This window comes from Conger conger, chromosome 19 (genome assembly GCF_963514075.1).
Source record: "Conger conger chromosome 19, fConCon1.1, whole genome shotgun sequence".
In the NCBI taxonomy this organism is placed as follows: domain Eukaryota; kingdom Metazoa; phylum Chordata; class Actinopteri; order Anguilliformes; family Congridae; genus Conger; species Conger conger.
The window spans coordinates 8,585,182-8,605,483 of record NC_083778.1 but is presented as its reverse complement, the minus strand read 5'-3'; the positions used below and the strand labels follow the sequence as shown (position 1 = coordinate 8,605,483).

General features: G+C 44.0%; 1 protein-coding gene across 4 annotated transcripts; it reads left to right on the top strand.

Annotated features, from left to right (window-relative positions):
- Positions 1-3,039: 3,039 nt before the first annotated feature.
- LOC133119164 (troponin T, cardiac muscle isoforms-like) lies at positions 3,040-20,014 on the top strand. Of its 4 annotated transcripts, XM_061229619.1 has the most exons (17): positions 3,454-3,598; positions 3,773-3,799; positions 5,782-5,805; positions 6,239-6,262; positions 6,407-6,430; positions 6,944-6,973; positions 7,502-7,525; positions 10,852-10,863; positions 10,953-10,974; positions 11,226-11,286; positions 11,690-11,806; positions 11,893-11,970; positions 12,722-12,835; positions 14,217-14,329; positions 16,125-16,215; positions 16,725-16,765; positions 19,831-20,014. In XM_061229619.1, exons 2-17 carry the CDS (start codon positions 3,793-3,795, stop codon positions 19,874-19,876), a joined length of 828 nt encoding a protein of 275 aa, XP_061085603.1. In that variant the 5' UTR covers positions 3,454-3,598; positions 3,773-3,792; the 3' UTR covers positions 19,877-20,014. The 4 variants fall into 4 exon arrangements, with proteins under 4 accessions (XP_061085604.1, XP_061085605.1, XP_061085603.1 ...); XM_061229618.1 differs by lacking the exon at positions 16,725-16,765 and adding an exon at positions 17,020-17,057 and having other exon boundaries at positions 3,462-3,799; positions 5,782-5,961; XM_061229620.1 differs by lacking the exons at positions 3,454-3,598; positions 3,773-3,799; positions 6,239-6,262; ... (2 more) ...; positions 7,502-7,525; positions 10,852-10,863 and adding exons at positions 3,040-3,101; positions 3,408-3,415 and having other exon boundaries at positions 5,788-5,811.
- Positions 20,015-20,302: the final 288 nt, after the last annotated feature.

Below are 20,302 nucleotides of genomic sequence, written 5' to 3'. Positions count from 1 at the left end.
GACTGGTGATGAACGTCCCCCCTTTACCTTTCCAGCGGGGACTGCATGCTTTCCATAGTCCGTGGTTTTTACTTTACCGTTGGAATCTACCAGTGAATTTGGTGTGCGAGTGGCGCACACGATAACCTGTCGTACGGTGAAAATGACTGCGTTTGCCACGTAATCCCAAACAAAACTTTTTTCTTTTTCTTTTTTTTAAGAGAAGAGGGAAGATGTTAAATGTTTTGTCTAATCCTGGCTGTTTGACAGAATTACGAGGCTTGTCTGGATTGAGGTTTTGATCTCATGTCTGTTTTAAATGAATAAAATATTCCAGTTTCCCCCCCCCCCTCCCCCCCACTTGCTTGCTTGCTTTAGCCTTTGCGAGATAGCGTAAGAATAAGCTTATGTATTAAAAGCAGCACTTATAACACCATGCGCACATACTTTTGATAGGCGGTGAATTATTTTGGACTGATCAAGGGCACTCCTCGATACCAGCCCAGGAGACGGGTAGCTGTTGTTCATTGCAGCTTTTGTCAAGATTGTATGTGATGCACTAGTCTAAATATGATAATATAATATAGCGACTATGATTATTGTAGTCGCTATCATGTTCTAATGCCAATCTGAATAGTTATTCATCGAAGAACTCCGTTAATGAACCTTAGATCATGTCACAGGGACTGAAGGCCAATGTGTTCTCTCACTGACAGATTGATGTCTAAGGTCATTCAGACAGAGAGAGAGAGAGGGGGACTGTAAATAATACTTTCAAATATATTTCATTGGATGAAAACCTCCCCCTGTTTCAGAAACCGATCACACAGAAACTGTTTAACGGAGCAGGACAAATCTCCGAGATAGTATGTTGAATTTCGCTGGATGCCTCTTGACCAGGCTTGAGAAATTATGCTAATTTGCTAATTATCAGGAAAGGTCATCAATATTATTTTGGTCATTTTGATGACTGTAAATCTTATTTTGTTCTTTACAGTTGTGCTACCGTCTCCTTTTACTGTTGTCTAATCTGTCATGTATTCAAAAATTAAAATTGGCTATGAGGTGTGAGTTAACCCTTTAAGGTCTGTGATTAGCATGTTCTTAACTGAGCATTCCAATGCTGATGTAACAATCACGACTGGTGACTGAAAGCAGTTCTAGAACACTGACTTAGAATTTTGAGAAAACATTTAGGCAAAGAACATTTGAATGAGAGTGAGGGGGTACCAGTCGCCAGAGAATGGTGCTTGTTATTGAAACACACAGAAAAGCTTCACCATTGACCGGTTTCAGCATCTCTCTGCATTACACGATGTACAGAAATGAGAACACCCAGATCTCAGCGGCATGGAGATGGAGTAGACCGTGACATTTTACTTCGACTCATCTTAGTGACTGTTGAACGTAGACCGCGACTAAGGCCCTGTTCTCATCACATGTTCCCCTGTGTTCTTATTTGAAAAGGTGACTTAGTTTCTAACGTAGCATCCCGGGCGGCGAATATTCTGTTCGCGCGAATCGTGTTCCGGTCGATGTCGGCTGGCACGGGCCGACGGTCGTGTTCCGGTCAAACCGCGCGGTCAGAATTCGCCCCTCGCTGGGAGAGATGACACGCCGTGATTTACCGCCCCGCGGGGGGGGGGGGGGAGAGAAGGCCGGACTCATTGTCCGGAGAGTTTCACACCTGTTCCAAACCGCGCTTTATTATTCCGTAAAAATAGCCCTGCTGCTCACTGCACTGTCTATTCCACCATCTGAAAAGAAATACTGCTCAAATATTAATTTTAATTCCTTCTGGAATTTATTTGAATTTGGAGCCTCTAAATATAAACATTATAGATAATAAAATGTCTCTTGTATGTACAGTAATTGAACCCTTTGCATTTTACGAGCGTTGATAATTTTGTGTGAGGGGTCGGGTTTCGGTTCAGTTTAGTTGTGATACTCTGCTGGTGAAGCTTGCCAAACTCTGGCCTCTATTCAATGAACATTTGTTTCATCATTCAGCGTAAGTCTTGGACTTAAACTCGTTTTAATTTACTGCATTTGTTCACAATCGCAGGCCGGCACCCGAACACCTGATGAGCCAAAATTAACTTTGCGAAGACGATGATATTTAGCCTTCACTGAAGGATGAGAGAAACTTAACCCCTTCAGTCCCAAGCCCAATATGAAGTGGTCGAGGTTTTTAACGAGGGGCTCGAAAACAATCGTATCGCAGTCATTTTGATTGGTCGAAAAGGTATAAGGTCGAGTGCCAATGGGGATTTTAAGGTAATTACACTTGAGAGCCATATGGCAGTCTTGGGACTGATGAGGTGTGGTAGTTACTGTATCCAGACCTGGAGGTGTGTGGATGAAGGGGGGGTTACTGGTTTGACCCCCTCCTGTAGAGCCCCAGACGTCCCGTGTGCGGAGGTAGGGTGCTCATTCAGCCCTGCCTCCGCACGGTGGCACCATCCCTCCCTCACAGCTCTGAGATGGCAGTGGAGTCAGTTCGTCGCGACGGAAGCTTCACCTTTGTGGTTACTGTTCATCAAAAGTATATGTTCTTGTCTCATTGAGACCTTTTTCGACAGCGGGATGGATGCTCGACCCTTTGAAGAGGAGGATTCCTGGAGTGTTGTTGTCAACATTCTAATTCTAGAACTCCGTTGCCTTCACTTGCCACTAGTGACTGTGACATCAGCATTAGAATGATCAATTGAGAACATTGTAATTACATTGATCAGCTGAATAATATTCGACGAGTGCTTTTGATTGTATTACAAAGGTGAAACCATAAATTAATGCAAGAATTGGGGGAGGAAGTGGTGTGTGTTTGTTTGTTTTGTGAGTGTTTTTCTGTGTGCGGATGTGTGTGTATGTGAGAGAGAGAGAGAGAGAGAGAGAGAGAGAGAGAGAGAGAGAGAGAGAGAATTTGTGTGTGTGTTTGTGTGAGTATTTATGAGTGTGTGTGTGTGGATGTGTGTGTGTGTTTCTGTATGCATGTCAGAGAGACAGAGAGAGTGTGTGCGTGTGCGTATTTATGAGTGTGTGTGTGTTACTCACAACAGCACTCCGCTCACAGACATGGCTGACTCAGAGGAGGTGGTGGACGAGGTTGAGGAGCAAGTCCAGTGAGTACCTTTCTCTCCTCGTACTCCTGACATCACTGTGATGTCATCAGTGCCGACAAAACATGCCTTAAGGCTGTGGAAATAAACCTTTATGAACCCCTATGTATCGCTTGTGAAATTGCCTATGAGGGACCATTGATAGGAAGTGTTAAATTACAATATTTACATATACTGTACATATATTATGTAAATATAATATCTGCTTGCTGGACTGCACACAATGGCATGAGTTCATACTTGTACACACCAATGACTTCATCTGACTTCTCTGTCTCTTCTCCCCGATGTGCACATTCGTGACGAAAGAGAGGAAGGTAAGAACGCCGGCACGGTTTCCGCTCCGATCATCGCGCTTGTAATTAAGCTCATCGCGCTAGTCATTAAGCCCATTTACGCTAGTCATTAGGATCGTATTGCTGGTCTTTCGCTCGGGCTACGTTCATTCACTAACGCATCTCCTGTCCACTCGCTAGAGGCTGCGCCGGCGGACGTAGAAGGTACCGTGCATGGCGTTGTGTGACGGTCTGTGAGCTGCACGTACTCGTACTGTAAAGTGTGACGGTTAAAAGGCGAAAGGCACGAGCTGGTGGTGTGCGGTAGCGTTGTCAGTGCATAGCGTGGAAGTGAAACTAATGGCGGTTTCACTGACTCATGTCCTGTTTACACGGCAGAGGTGGAGGTGGCTCCGGCAATGGAAGGTGAGTATAAGGGTGTGTGTGTGTGTGTGTGTGTGTGTGGATATAAACTCCTCAAAAAAAGTTTTTACATTTCTGTTGGTCGATCAAATATCTGTTGTCACTGTTTTATTAGCATGTTATATAATTGCAAAGCCTGTTTGTTTACCTTTACAATGATATCCCATTTGTAAGGATTGTGCATTTGATCGTGCTCATGAGCAGCACAGCTGATTATGTGGGTAGGGTTTGGGGGATTGGATGATTGAACTCTCTATCAGTAACAAGGAACAAACAGGACATATTGGTTATTTTACACTTTATTCATTGAACAAACAGTCAGGAGCCTCAGTAGCGGGTGGAAGAACCATACGCAGCCACAACAGCCCGGCACCTCCCGTTTGTCACCAGCATGGCCCCGCGGTGCCGTTCAAAATGCGTCCAATCCCCCGAACACCTCAGAACAATAGAGTCAATACCAACGGGAGAATACACCATTTGACATTGGCAGGGAAATTTGGCACGCACATAATCAGCTGTGCTGCTCATTCCACAAATGCACAATCCTTACAAATTGGATATCACTGTAAAGGGAAATGGACAGGCTTTCCAATGGTATAAGATACAGTGCTATTTATACAGTGACAACAGAGATAACCAAACATACATTTCGAAACTTTTTATTTATACAGTGGGTGGTGCTGTGTGTGCGTAATGGGGGGGGGGGGGGGGGGGGGGGTGTTAATGTATGTGTGTGTGTGTATTGGGGTGTGTGTGTATGTGTGTGTGTTAGGGCTGCACGATATATTGTATATTCATCATCAAGATATTAACATGCGAGATAAGCACATTGCAAAAGAGTGCAGGATCTGCGATGAATAGCACTGATTTAAATTGATGTTCTGTTAAACTGATTGGCTGTTCGTGGGCAATTTGTTCAAAGAAAGCATGCTGGAAATAATGCATTTATTCCTTAAGTTTTTTTATTCTGTGGGCATTATATTACATTATTGGCATTTGGCAGACGCTCTTATCCAGAGCGACGTACAGTTGATTAGACTAAGCGGGGGACACAATCCTCCCCTGGAGCAATGCAGGGCTAAGGGCCTTGCTCAAGGGCCTGTTCGGGGAAAATGCCCTTTTTAACATTTCACAGGTGAGCATCGTTTGATGAAACAGATCCCAGTTAAAACAACGATAGCTATACTTGAGTTTAACTTTCGTATTTATTTGCAAAGAAATGACAGAAAGTGAGAAAGCTTACTGGCTTTCTGATTTGCATCAGACACAGTAAGACTCTTATACACATGGGGGGGGGCTTTACCAAAACAAAAGAAACAAACATTTTTCAGGATTTTGTCTTCTGAATACCCCTTGTTGACCTTGCTGTGAGACCAGAATGTGCTCGCTGAGAAGCAGAGACATTAAGGTCAAAGGCTGTCTGTCTGCTGGGAGAGAGACAGAGAAAGATTCATAGTAAGCACTTAATTCAGAAAGTGGTCTAATAGTGATGAGGATAAATCACGTGATTGTCTATATGTTAACACACAAGAATCAATTAAGAAAATGACCCTTACAGGCCCAACGGCTGTGCGGATCTTATTGTGGCTACACCGGGGTTAGAACCACTGACCTTACGTGTCCCAGTCATTTACCTTAACCACTACGCTACAGACCGCTCCACAATACATTAGTGGGTCTATGTCAGTGTGCCTAAAGCAGAAAGACATAAGAACTGTGCGCACTTCAATATTTGTTTATTTATCAAGTCATTGCAATGTTCAACAACGTTATCGCATATCACATATTTTCCTCATATCGTGCAGCCCTAGCGTGTGGTTAGGTAACGGGGGGGGGGGGGGGTTTATGTATGTGTTTGTATTAGATGTGTATATAAAATGAAGGTGGTCAGAGCATTTTATGATAATTTTTCGGATCTAAATGTAATATTTTTTCCCGATGGCTGCATATACGTGCACTGACCGACTCTCCTTGTGTTCCCGTAGATGAAGCCCCTGTAGAGGAGGAAGGTAAGGGTACGAACCTGTGTGCGCTTGCATTACATCACGTACAGAACCAGGTGTGTGAAGTATAGTCTGTATTCACAGGCCAGGATTGGCTATACCCGTTAACCAATTAATCTCCTGTTCACATGCCAGAGCCAGAGTCTGCCCCTGCAGAAGAAGGTAACGTTGTGGGTGGATGTGTGACAGTGTGGAGGTTGTAATTTGCATGCTGCGTGCCATTATATAACGTTTCAAACATATAACACATAATATATTACACTGTACCTACGTGTACTGTATACACACAAATGGTGACAGCACATATTTACATATTTTATGCGTTTACTGTACTAAATAAACAAGAAGGAAAAAAACATTTTCTACTGCTCATTCTCAAATAGAAGATGGCTATCCCGAATTGCTATTTTTGCTAATTACTTTTATATTCACTCATTAGATGAGACTCCTGCAGAGGATGCAGGTAAAACTCTCGATCTGACTTGGTGTGAAATGTGGGATGTTTGTGCTGCACTCTCTTTACATTCAAAGCTGTTACTTAAAGATATTATTTTGACGGTTGTTCATTGCTAACGGCTAACCTGTTATTCTCATGTCCGCATCTCAGAGGAGGCCCCTGTTGAGGACGAAGGTAAAGCTCTGCTTATATTTCATTTATATTTATACAACAATACATTACATTACACTACAGGCATTTAGCGGATGCTCTTATCCAGAGCAACGTACAGTGCAGATCGAACGCTGGGACAAGAACGTTCAGGACCAAAGAGGAAAGTCCAGTTCTGAGTCCTAGCCTGATCACATAGATAATGTGGTGTAATGTAATGTAGATTTATATTACATATTTTCTTATACATATTTCATCTTTAATCTATCGTATGACTAGAGCAGAGGTCACCAACCCTGGTCCTGGAGAGCTACAGGGTCTGCTGGTTTTCGCTGTTACTCTGCACTTAATTGATCAATTAGAGCAGATGATTGCACAGCTAACTCACCTCACCTGGTTACCTGGTACTCGGCAGGGCGCTGATTTTAAGGTGAAAACAAAAACCAGCAGACCCAGTAGCTCTCCAGGACCAGGGTTGGTGACCTCTGGGCTAGAGGCGGCCTTCTAACTGTTCGTTCTCATATTCTATTCGTACAGCAGAAGCCCCCGCTGAGCAGGCTCCTGAAGGTAAGCCTGTGCGAGCTCTGAACGTTTGTCAACGTCTTTTAAACATGTGCGATCGGAAGGGGCCCCGTCCCCCATCCCATTCACAGTGGGTCAAAGATACCCTTTATTTTATGAAACTGGAAAAACGCCCGGATGCTGCTCATTGATTCTGCCCCCAATGGCTGAGAACCCCCCCCCTAATACATATCCCATTGAGTGTGGTCCCCCCTCGCCCCTTTCAATTTTTAATTTTATTATTATTATTATTATTATTATTAATAAATAATTAAAATATATATATTGTTTATTTATTTTTTGTTGATTGATGTGGGTTTGGGAGGGGAGGGAGGGATTTGGATGGGTTGAGGGATTTTCTGTTGTATTGTTTGGAATGTGTTCAAGAAAATGTAATAAAAAAATGAATATTGATAAAAAAATAATAAAGATGTACGCAACATTTCATTTTCGCGTGAAAAAAACTGCTGTATTTTACCTGCTCTCTCTCTCTCTCTCTCTCTCTCTCTCTCTCTCTCTCTCTCGTTTGCTTAGAGGACGGCCTAGTGGAGGATTCAGGTAAAGTTTGAATAAATGTGTGTAATGTAGTGTAGTGTCGTGTAATGTAGTGAGTGTGATCTCATGGTAATGTAATCTAGTGTAGTGTAATGTAGTGAGTGTGATCTCATGGTAATGTAATGTAGTGTAATCTAGTGTAGTGTAATGTGATTTAGTGTAGTCTGACCTACTGCAGTGTAATATAGTGTAGTGTAATGTATCGTAAATACAGTGGTAGTAATATACTGCAACATAGTTCAACGTAATGTAAACATTTTAATCACTTATAATCCGCACACATAAATACAGTTCTCATTTCCAGATTTAAAAACTTGAAGCTTTCACTTAAAGCTGTAGGCTGCCTCATTCATTAATTTGTTTCATAATTTGTTCATATAGAGGAGCCCCCGGCAGATGAAGGTAAAACTTTATTGCAGTTTATTATCAGATCATAAATGAGATTAATATAATATAATATAATATAATATAATATAAACATGTACTAATTCATCCCACATTCATGTTAGAACCCCCAGCTGAGGAGGAAGGTAAATCTTTGGGTGAATTCACCTTCAGGGTTGGAATCTGCATGGCATTGGACTTTATATCACTTTATGTTGAATACATTTACTCAATCATTTCATTTTTTTTATGTGGAGAATAACCTCTGTCTTTATGTGGATTTCATTTTCAAGGAGGATGAATGGTTAGGGGTGGATTTATAACGGAAAACATCATTTCAGTGAAAGCAGATTGACCGCATCCTTGGTTTTTGTTACAGTGCTGTTCATGCACATGAGCGTTAGATGGCACCAGATGCCATTACTTACAGAGGCCTGCTGCTGCCTGTTCAGTACATTATGAAACATTCCTCGATGCATTATTAACTATAAAGTGATCATAACTGACATGATGGATTAAACTCAGTCTACGATGGATTAAAATCTGTATGGTAAAAATAAATGTGACATATTATCAGTTTAATGTTAAAGGTGTCATGTTACCAATCAAAGTACTGCTGTCAATGCCAGAGTTTTTCAATGCGACGGATCATTTCTTAGTAATTCCACACGGTTTGCTTTGTACCTGTACATAATCGTTGACGTATTTCTACACTTTGATGCACGTCCTCTGATGCCTGTTCGCGTGGAGTGGGAACGTGCACGTCTGTTGCTTTGTTTTGTTTTTTTACGTTTGGGCAAAACTAATATAATTTTTATTTGCATGTCCATTGTCTTGATGAGCTGAAATGCTATTGTGTGCCATCTTAGACTGTCACTGTGTTTGCAGCTGCTCATAGAAACACGTTTGTCTGACCCCAAAGTATAAAAGTAATAATAATAATAGCAGTACTATTGGTTTGAAAAGGTATCATGCCATTTTCTGAGCAGCAGCATAACAGTGGCAGGTGGGAAAACCAATTGCTTTTTGTAAGACCAGAGGATTCCTGGTGTTACACAGGGATAATAAAATGGAAGGAGATGTTGGGGGCTTGAGCAAGGCCCTTTACCCCAAATATTTTCCGGTCAAATCAACCGCAAGTCACTTTGGATAACAGTGTCAACTAAATAACTGTAACGCAATGACATCCACCCTGATTGGTGGAGCTCCACTTTCATATCTCCAAGTGGGTGACATCTCCGCATTCTTACTCCTAGTTTGTTGTCCCTGGTGTTGTAGAGTCTTAGCTTGGGGAAACTCGCTTGGTACAATAACTCTCTCGCTGTCTCTTGCCTCACACCGCTGACTCTCTCTCACGCGCAGTGCCTGAAGTCAAAGGTAATTCTCATCGCTTTGCTTCTCTACCATTTTACTGTCAAACTGAGGTTTAGGCACTGGTCTTCTCTACCATTTTACTGTCAAACTGAGGTTTGGTCTTCTCTACCATTTTACTGTCAAACTGAGGTTTGAGCTCTGGTCTTCTCTACCATTTTACTGTCAAACTGAGGTTTGAGCTCTGGGCCTTCTCTACAATTTTACTGTCAAACTGAGGTTTAGGCACTGGCCTTCTCTACCATTTTACTGTCAAACTGAGGTTTATGCCGTGGTCTTCTCTACCATTTTACTGTCTAACTGAGGTCTGGGCTTTGGCTTTCTCCATATACTGCATTCAAGGCCGGTTGCAGTTCTCATTGGACTGATTAACATGCTCATCTGTTTTGTTTTAAACATCCTTATCAGATGGGTGTCAAGGCCAGTGTCATGAATTCCCAGGCCCGGGACAAAATATATCGGGCGCCACCCCAACAATATTTTGGAACAGATTAAAAATAGTGACACCCCATATCCTGGACCTCCCTTGGGCCTGGCCCAGGACAAAGTGTCCAGTTATCCCCCTGCCCCTATCTGTGGCCCTGGTCAATATGGATTGGAATTAATCAAGGCACATCCCGTATGACCTCTGACTCTTGTTTCAGTTGACATGTTCAGAAATGATCAAACAATAGCTTGGTATAAACGTGTGAATAAATAGGTATTTGATTGATACGGCCTGCCCTTCCTTTTCTCTGGCCACTCCCACTCAGCCCTGGCCCCGCCCCCACTTTTCTTCACTTCTTAACTTCAGTCGAGTCAGCGCAACAGATCCAGAGAAGACGGCCATTTTAGATCAGTCCACCTCTGAAACACCGCTCTGTCTAGACGAGTTTTATCAGATGCTCTGGCCAGTCGCAGGCCCACTGAGAATCACTTTCTCAATCTGAGCACAGGCTGTTCTGTGCAATCTCATTTTCTCCGTGCTAAAGGGGCAGCTAGCCGTCTGACTGCATTGGGCTGACTGCATATTTTCACTCTGTGCTGCTACTACCAGCTTTCTGATAATTGCCTGGAATACTACTCAAACCGAAGCAATTTTACACCCGTATGAAAGCCCTCGGATGTGCACGCTCGACCGGAATATCACTGTTTACCAGACCTTGGTCAAATATGTATCATTGTTTTCGATTCAAATACTTTTCTACGCTTTACTGAGCTTGTCTGGTGTGTTGGAACCTATGAAATAGTCTTAAACTACAAACCCCGCCCTTCTGGTCCTTTCGGTTGGCTCAGTTGCACCAGGCAAGATCAATCAAGTACAGAAAAGTCTTTGACCTAGGTCTGGTTATTGCACACAAGAAGTAAAATTATTGCTTTCTTGCCAGCATGAGAAATAAAATTATATTGCTATTTGAAGCAATATCATATTTTGTTTTTCTTAATGTTTATTTTTCATTCCTGCAATGGTAGCTCCTGTTGATGGAGAAACCACAAGTGGATTGTAATATTATTAATACTAAAAGATTTTAATTCATTTATTTCTGCTTTCATTGAATTCCTCTGATGTCCATTTCCATCCTGTTGACTTGCAGAACATACTGAAGGTAAGTTTACGTTGAAGTCCAGTATTGACCACATTCAAATATAAAGTTGGGACAAAACTGATTAAACTCCTGTTTCCATTTCCTGACAGATGAATCCAGACCAAGACCGAAGTAAGTTTGTTTTTGTTTCTCAATTCATCGCAAACAAATGTGTGTGGGAAATGGCAGTTTGAATTTAATTTTGTGATTATAAATGGTTGAAGTTACGCTTGAATAATTTCAGCCATTTCTGTTGGAATTATTCCACTGACGTAGGATGAATAATTAATTATATGCAAGTTTGTGAAATGCATTGAAAAGTAATTTAAACAGGACAGGTGTTCTGAGAGTATACTGTAATTGTTGCATTTTAATTTTTACAGGATGTTTATGCCAAATATCGCCCCACCAAAAATCCCAGAAGGAGATAAAGTGGACTTTGATGTGAGTACGAACACATTTATTCCACCAAATCTTCGTTGCTGCTTCTGGGTACATGCACACACACAGGATCTGTACGATGTATGATATCTGTGTCTTAGAAAGACTTGTTTGAGGGACTCTCCTATGTATTGTATGGGTTTCTTGGCAATGTTGGTGAAGGGTCTTTTATGTCAGTTATCTGAGTTTTACGGGGGACGTGTGTATGATGCTCTCTGTGTGTGAGCTTTATGGGGACGTATGTATGATGCTCTCTCTGAGTTTGATGTGGACGTGTGTATGATACTCTCTGAGTTTTATGGGGACATGTGTACAATGCTCTCTCTGAGTTTTATGTGGAAGTGTGTATGATACTCTCTGTGTGTGAGCTTTATGGGGACGTGTGTACGATGCTCTCTGTTCCCAGGACATCCACAGGAAGAGGCAGGAGAAGGACCTCCAGGAGCTCCAGTCCCTGATCGAGGCCCACTTCATCCAGAGGAAGAGGGACGAGGAGGAGCTGCTGGCTCTCGTCAGCAGGATCGTAAGTCCCCCCCCTCGCAAGCGAGGGCCCGCGGGAGAGCGGTGCATTGTGGGTAGGAGCGTGACGGACCGTGTGGTGTCCCGCAGGAGAAGCGGAGGGCAGAGAGGGCGGAGCAGCAGAGGATCCGGTCGGAGCGGGAGAAAGAGAGGCAGACCCGGCTGGCGGTACGTCAGACCTCTTGCCCCGACACAGGAAGTGTAACTACAGCACACAGGAAGTGCTTTGTGGCCAATTTGATGTTCGACAAAAAGCCTGGATTCAATCACTGTACGTCCTTAACACTGACTTGTGATGAGAAGAAATTTGTTCATTTGCCCAGAATTAACTCTCCAGAATTTGTTTGTGAAGACAAAAAAAATGGCTGTAAAGAAAAAACGGAAGGACTCAAATGTTATGAAGAAAAGATCCCTTGGGTTTCTAGCACACAGTCTTCACTGCAGTTGTGGGAGTACTGATACTCTGTTAACAGCCTTTGAATGCACCCAGTAACGTGATCATTCTTTGGGTGATACCTTCTGACAACTTTCGAAACACAACTGAGTTTGGGGAAAGCCCTGACTGAGATGGTTTGAAACTATAGACAGCAGTGCACTTTGCCTCCTATGATTTTCGAAATCCCTTTGGATTTTGCAGTGGGTAGCACTCTCGCCTCACAGCAAGAAGGGTCCCAGGTTTGAATCCTGTCCAGGACCTGTGTCTGTGTGGGTTTTCAACAGGTACTCCAGTTTCCTCCCATAGTCACCAAAGAGGACCTTACCTGGAACTGAATAGCCCACATTTCTCTAATTCTGCTATTGAGTCAAAGTTACGGACACATTTTGATTGAATCCAAAGAGCACATCGCCCGACTCTGGCCATCTGGAAATGCAGCCGTTGCACACAGAGACGTGGGTAATGTAGTTTTCTCTCCGGCAGGAGGAGAAGGAGAGGAAGGAACAAGAGGAGCATCGTAAGAAGCACGATGAAGACGCCAAGAAGAAGAAGGCCCTGACCAACATGACCCAGCAGTACGCCGGCATCCAGCAGAAGGTCAGAGGTCGTACCTGGTCCTCCACCAATCAGACCGACTGTCTAAAGCCCAGTCTCCGCCAAACTGCTGATACAAAATATGACAAGACCGTTTTAGAACGTCTTTAGAAGAGAGTTTTATCGGTGTGAACTGTCCAGTTTTGGAACGTTGGCTATCCGTGGCTGCCATTTTGGAAACTGACCATGTCAAGTCTTAAGCCCGGAGTTTTAGGACAATTAATGATTTCACGCGAGTTAACTCGGGTCGTTATGGAAACGGTCTTTCATTTGTTTACTCTGTGCTTTGGTGTGGACTGCCTAGTCCATACTGGCAGACGTTTTGAGATTTAAACACGGACATTCCGGGATTTCTCTCATCTCGTCTTGGCTGTTTGGTGGACACTGAGCTTTAGACCAAAATAGTATGCAATGAGAACAGACCATTCTGCCAATCTAACCTCACTGTTTACATTACATTACATAGTGCCGAAGGGGCTGTCCTGGCACCTGAAAGATTAGTGGTTCGATCCCCGGTGTAGCCACAATAAGATCAGTGCAGCTGTTGGACCCTTGAGCAAGGCCCTTAACCCCACATTGCTCCTGGGGGGATTGTCTCCTGCTTAGTCTAATCGACTGCAAGTCGCTTTGGATAAAAGCATCAGCGAAGTAACAGTAATGTAATGTACATATTTGACCCAGGTATAACTTGACCACCCTGTGGAGGCTCCAACACAAAATGTCCTCACAATGTTACTGGAATGTTTTCTCAATGTTATAACATTGCCACTACGTGGTGGCGTAATTGTGAGAACATTTTGTTGTTAGCTGAGTATGTCTTCTCTACGTGACCTGGCAGGCTACTCCACGGATTGTCAACTGATATCAGTATGGAATCTAACAAGCTATTTCCACCCTGGTCCCGCTGACAGAACTAACCCTGAAAAATCTATTCTAGTTCACTTTGTTTATCATATTTCTGAATTTAGGGGTCAGTTTCACAGACACAGATTAAAGTAATCCTGGACTAAATTGAATTTTGGACGGAGAATCCAGAACGTTATTTCTAACTACTGAAAGTTATTTGCACTGTTAATTTTTTTCTTAACTCTTGTAATGTTGTCTTTTTTACGACTGTTGAACCACTTTGTTTCACTGTCACGCTCTGACCAACACACCTCAGCAAATTCCTAAGGCATTTAAATGTACAGTATATGGTGAAATAAAGTTGAATTTGATTTGAGAATCTCCGAAATCAAAAACGCATTCCGGGACTAGGCTTTTAATCCGCGTCTGTGAAACCGGCCGCGAGAATCTCGGTGAAATCCCGACTCGGGATTCGTCGGTTGCTTCGTCGGCGGTTGCCGTCGCGTTCGCGCTCGGTAACCGTTTCCGGGGCCGACAGGGCGAGGGTCGGAAGGGAGCCAAGAAGCAGACGGAGAGGGAGAAGAAGAAGAAGATCCTGGCTGATAGACGGAAGCCTCTGGCCATCGATCACCTCAGCGAGGACAAGCTGAAGTAGGTGGCGCGCATTTCTAAATTCCCCTCGGCTTCCTCCTGCACTTTTACCCACGGCTTGGGAAGGGCATGAGGTTTGCACACCATTGTGTAGCTGTACATTATTTCAAGCTCAATGGTTGAAAATTGGTTTTAATTACCACAGCGAATGGCGTTTCAACGTCAGCGTGTTTACAGAGAATGGGGAGGGATAAACAGTGTTGTGTTTTGAAGGTGTTTGTTGCTTCCTCCTGCACTGTCACTCACGGCTTGGGAAGGGCATGAGGTTTGCACACCTGCCATAGGTAACGGGTGCTCTGTGAAAAATAAAATTCAAACAATTGAACTCCCGCACACTATCTTGCAAAGCAACCTTTAATGGTCAAATAGGTGAGATTTTTGTGTTAAAACATTGTTATAAACCCTTCCTATCATTGAAAAAGACTCACTGACATGTTGACTCACCCTCTGCCTGTGTTCATAGTCCTTCAATTCGGGTTTCAAAATATACAGTTGACGGCCCGACACTCTGTACCAAAACATTGTATAGCTGTACAATAATTCAAGCTCATTGGTTGAAAATTGGTTTTAATTACCACAGCCAATGGCGTTTCAACATCAGCGCGTTCACAGAGAAGGGGGAGGGATAAACAGTGTTGTGGTTTGAGCGTGTTTGTTGCTGCTATTCCTGTCTTAACCGTTAGAAGTCCGAAATTACCTATTGTACCTTTAATAGAATAACAAACAATTCAGAAACAATCCAAAATTACCTATTGTACCTTTAATAGAATAACAAACAATTCAGAAACAATCCTTCCTCAGTGTCTTGGGTAGAAAAAATGGCAAGCCACCAGTTTCATTCACGTCAGTACACAAAAACCACAGTTCTTGGGCCCGGTATTTTTCGGAACTTGTCTCTTATTCACAGAGCCAGATATTTAACCTAAGCGGCCGGGTGTCGTTGTCCGTGTGTGTCAGTGTCCGAAATGCGAGCCTGCAGCTGTCCGGGGGAGAGGAAGGTGTAACCAATGTCGATAAACACGGAGGCATGGCCATGAGGAGGGGTGCCAAGCGCGACCATTTCAACCCCCCTCCCCCCCCCCCCCACCCCCCACCAAGCTGATATAATCTGTGGCTCTATTATTACTGTTATTATGTGTCATTATTATTTTTAAGACGGGGCTTGGACTCGGCCCAGAACGCATTCGCACATTAACCCTTTAAGTCCCAAGGCCTACGTGAACCCAAAGGGGTTAGTCGGGTTTTAACAGGCGCTCAAAACGATAGTCTAGCAGTCGTTTTGATTGGTTGAAAAGGCATAAGGTCGAGACTGAAAGGGACTGAAAGGGTTAAAAGCACACAAAACCACACTCCCTGAGATCCTTGAAAAAAAAAAAAAAGAAGGAATGTTGATTGAATTATATTATTATTATTATTATTATTATTATTATGAAAAACTTTGTCAGATTAGGTATATTCCTGCCATTACCCCTGACCAAGGCACTGGCCTAAGAACTGGCTCCACCTCTTCCTCTAGGTGGGACCTTCTCAAAAGTATGGCTTACTTCCTAAATAATGTGCTCCCAAGTACACCCAGCAAAACCCTGGAAATATGCAATCGTCCAGGGATTTTAAGTACACTACATTTAGAGAACATTCAACCTACTTTCTCATGCAGTGTACTCAAAATCCGCAAATCTGTGTTTAGCAGGCAGTACGTATCTCGAGGGTGCAGTAGTTGGATCGTTTTCGGACACCGTTTAAGTTCTGAACAGGAAGCTTTCCACTGAGCGTGCTCATTTGGTCACGTGACCAGGGAGAAGGCCAGCGAGCTGTGGCAGTGGATGATGGAACTGGAGGCGGAGAAGTTTGACCTGGGCGAAAAACTGAAGAGACAGAAATACGACGTATGTACCACTCCCGCCCGTCGCCACGGTTCCCGGCACAACGCCGCCCGTTGCCGTGGCTACAGTAGATGTATTATGAACACCCAATGAGCCAATAGTATATGAAATAAAGAAAATAGCTTATTTTACATTTCTGTTCAGGTAATTGAGGCAATTTAGTGACAACTGTCATTAGTTAAAAGTCTTACACCTACACTGGCATTAATTATAAACCACAGTAAAAAGAGATTCATTTTGACTTTTTTTGTTCATAACTTTTCTCCTTGTTCTGGGTATTGTACTTGGATCTTTCAGGAGTGTTCTGAAATGTGTAATCTATACTTACAAGTTTAAACTTTTCTGTATGTGCAGACTGTTTTGAACGTAGCGACTTTGACTCGGTGAAAGATATGTAAAAGCAATGCTGTAGGTCCCAGCACCAATCAGCATCCAGGGCTTCTGAAAGCGTCCAGTCAGTGTCCCGGGTGCCTGTCGGACAGGCCTGTCTAAAACTGTGGCTTGGGTTTCAGATGAACGTGCTCCAAACCAGAATCACTGAGCAACAGAAGTTGTAAGTAAGGGTGTGGCTTGGGGGTGTGGCCCCGCTGCTGTGCAAGCGCGGGATTGGTCGGTCGGTCGGTCAGTCGGTTTGGTCGGTCGCTGTGCGGCCACTCTCAGAGCCGGGGGGGGGAGTTGGTGGGGGAAACAGGTGACCGGTACTGGTTTAGGACCGTGGCCCGCCCCCCCTCTCCCGCCGGGACGAGACGGGATTGGCTGAGAACGCTGTCGCTCAGGGAAGCCTCCGTGTGTGTTGTCGTTTTGCAGATCACTCAGCTCCTGGCGCGGGTCCAGGACCACCAGAGGTAAGTGTCCGAGCCGCGCTGGCGGGATCCTCCCGCTGTTAAAGGGCCCGGACTGAGCGCGCTCAGTGGCCGGCGGCTCGGAGCGGGTGGGGTTGCTCGGTTACGCAGGCAAGGCCCTGTGCGGAGCAGCCTCGCCCCTCCAAGCGCCCGCCCCACATGACTCTGGGCCAATCAGGGCGCATCAGCAGGTATCTACAAGACATTTCCTCCAATGTAGTTTCAGCAGTTACAGAAGGGGCTCTCTGTCCTTTGTCCGACCTCCATCTTAAAATCAATTGCCGGTTCAGACCCAAGAAACCAGGTAAGCTGAGCTTCCTTTATTCTACTGCTTCAGTTAAGTGCAAACTTAGAAGCAGCGCAAACTTACTTAAGTGCAAACTAAGAACCAGGACAAACTTACTTCAGTGCAAACTCAGAACTAGTGCAAACATAGTTAAGAAGTAAGTACTGGTCTGCTTGCATTATTCAGCCAATCAGGAATGGCTTTGTGAATGGTTAGTGTTGTGCACCATTCATTGGACAGCTCTGATCTTGTTGTCATGGATACCTGCTGGATGCGTGCGGCCCGGAACCTCTTTCCTGGCCCTTTCATGTCACATGACCTGCTCCCCAGTGAGCTAAGGGCATGTGACCAGGTCTGCTCCAATAGGCAGGCTGGGAAACAGCGGAAAAGCATTAGGATGCCGCCACGTGGCGCCTCTCTCTCCCACGTCATCTAGAACAGTGCCCCCTACAGTTGGGATGACCATGGTCCTCAGCATTTAAAAACCTGAGCAGTGTTCATGACTGCTCACTAAAGACCCTGTGCACTCAACCATATATTTTTCATTAATAAATTATTCATTTTAATAGCTGCATCATATTTAAAGAACCAAGTAAAATAAATACTATGATATTAAGTCAAGGTCATTTGAGATGTTTTTTTTTTTATCCTGAAAGTAACAAAGTCGGTATTCAGCCAACGACAGGAGGATGTTGCGTTGGTCTTCTTGGCAACAGTGATTTAACCAATCATCTGTGTTTCTGCTTAGTGGGCTGCCAATCAGAAATGGACTTGAAATGGCCAGAATTCACACACACTCCAGCTCTCACACAAGATATCATTATTTCAAAACAATATTGGATGGACTTCCTTTTTAAAATCTTCATAAAAAGTTTCTATTTTGCTATTTTGCGGCTCCATGAATAATTTATTTCACAAGGTCCTTCTATACTGTGTCACGCATCAGATTTCCCTCAGAACTGAAATAACTTCAATAGGAATAATGTTCCAGGGACACATTTGCGAGGCGGACATGGTCATCCTATTCCCCGGGCCAATTCCAATCGCTTATTTCTCCTCGCTCCTGACCCAGAAATCAATTGAGGTCGGCCGTTTTTAAGGACATTCTAAGAGATAGTTAGAAGTTAGGAACTCCCAATCTTTCCTTTGAGCAAGAAAACATCAGCGCATCCTTTGCGGAAGTATTTTCTTCGGAAATCCTGACGTATAAACGATCGACCTCTGGATCCACCTCTTCCCATCTGCCATGTCTGTAACGGACGTGGCTTGGAACTGACTTTCGAAGTGGCAAGGACATTCCATTTGCCTGATTCAAGTTTTTTTGATCTTCATTGATTTCTTGCCACTTTTCCTAGCCTCTCCCTATGGGTGGCGCTAGGAGTAGAGAAAAAGTTGGTTTTATTGGTTTTAACAATTTCTTTATAGTTTAAAAACTTTTTCTTTTTAAAGCACACTCATTAACTCCAAATAATCATTTTAACATAGAAACAAACACAATTGCTGAACATAAACTAGGGGACATAAACATCTTATATATATTTTAACTCACGAAAACTAAACAAACTTAAGAAAAGGTGTTTTAACAAATGATTACAAATAAGAAAATCGAAGCTTTACAAAACTTAACTAAATCAATACGAAGGAACAGAAGGTGGATTAAGAAATCCCAAAGGGCAAATGAGAGGCTTGTGTCTCTTGAGAGAAGATAACAAGGCAAGAAAAAGAGAAGTGATGAGAGAAATCAGCGTTTGGAATGAGCCCCCGGCCTGGTCCTCCTCCTCACCCCCCGTAGTTTCATGCGTGGCTCCGCCAGAGTCTGGTCTTGTGTGTGTGTGTCGTGTTTCCGCCTCGTCACATCCCTGTGACACGTCAGATGGGGGCGGGGCTCCCCGCCGGGCCCTCCCTCTCTCCCGCCTTCAGGAACTGCCACGCCCACATTGTAAGTGGTTCTGCGAAAGAGCCCCACCTGCTGGTCTTCCCTTGAAACTGCAGGCGGGGCCGCTAATAAGCCTCCAGTTGCCTGCTGGTTTTTATAAGTATATATTTTTATAAGTGTACATAAGACACAGACTGAACAAAGTGGCCTGCATTTTAGAAGCCTTTTCAAATTTTGCTAAAAAAGTGCTAGTCACCCTGACACGGGGGCAAAACCACAGCACTACAAGAAATGTAAAGCGTTTAGTTCTACACAGTCCACTGGCAAAAACCTGGAACAACGTCACTTTGCTTTAGGCTAGCACGTTGTGTTACAGTGACACCTGCTGGTCAGGCAGATACATGTCAGTTCGACTTGTATATCAACATTTGAGGCCTCAATCGGGAAACAGGACTGCTCGGTTAGCTGGATAACTGCACTGGGTGAAACGGAGAACCTCCCCGAAACATGGACTGAAGGAAAAAGAGCCGTTACTCAGTGCAGTTATCCAGCTAAACACACTGCTCTGTGGTACAGACCCCTGATTCGATCTCCATGTTTTTTTTTCCCTCCAGTGCCAAAGGTCGCGGCAAGGGCAAGGTGGGCGGGCGGCTGAGGTAGAGTGGGCAGCAGGTGGCAGACGCAAGTTTCAGTGGAAGGAAGACGCAAGTTTATTTAGTTAAAACGTCGGCGCTGGGAGGACATGGCTTATTTGTGCTTCGTTGTGTGTTCAAACAATAAACAAATCTCTGCATCGGTTGAGCTGCCTGTTTTTTCCGGCGAACACATATTGAACTGCAAACTCTTATAGATTGTGTTGCCTCTTTAGTGTCTCATTAGGGTTTAATTCCAAAGCTTCACAAGAGACTTGTGTTGGCGACATGGCTCAGGCAGTAAGAGCTGTCGTCTGGCAGGCGGAGGGTTGCCGGTTCGATCCCCCGCCCGGGCTGTGTCGAAGTGTCCCTGAGCAAGGCACCTAACCCCCAAATGCTCCTGACGAGCTGGTCGGGGCCTTGCATGGCAGCCAATCGCTGTGAGTGTGTGTAT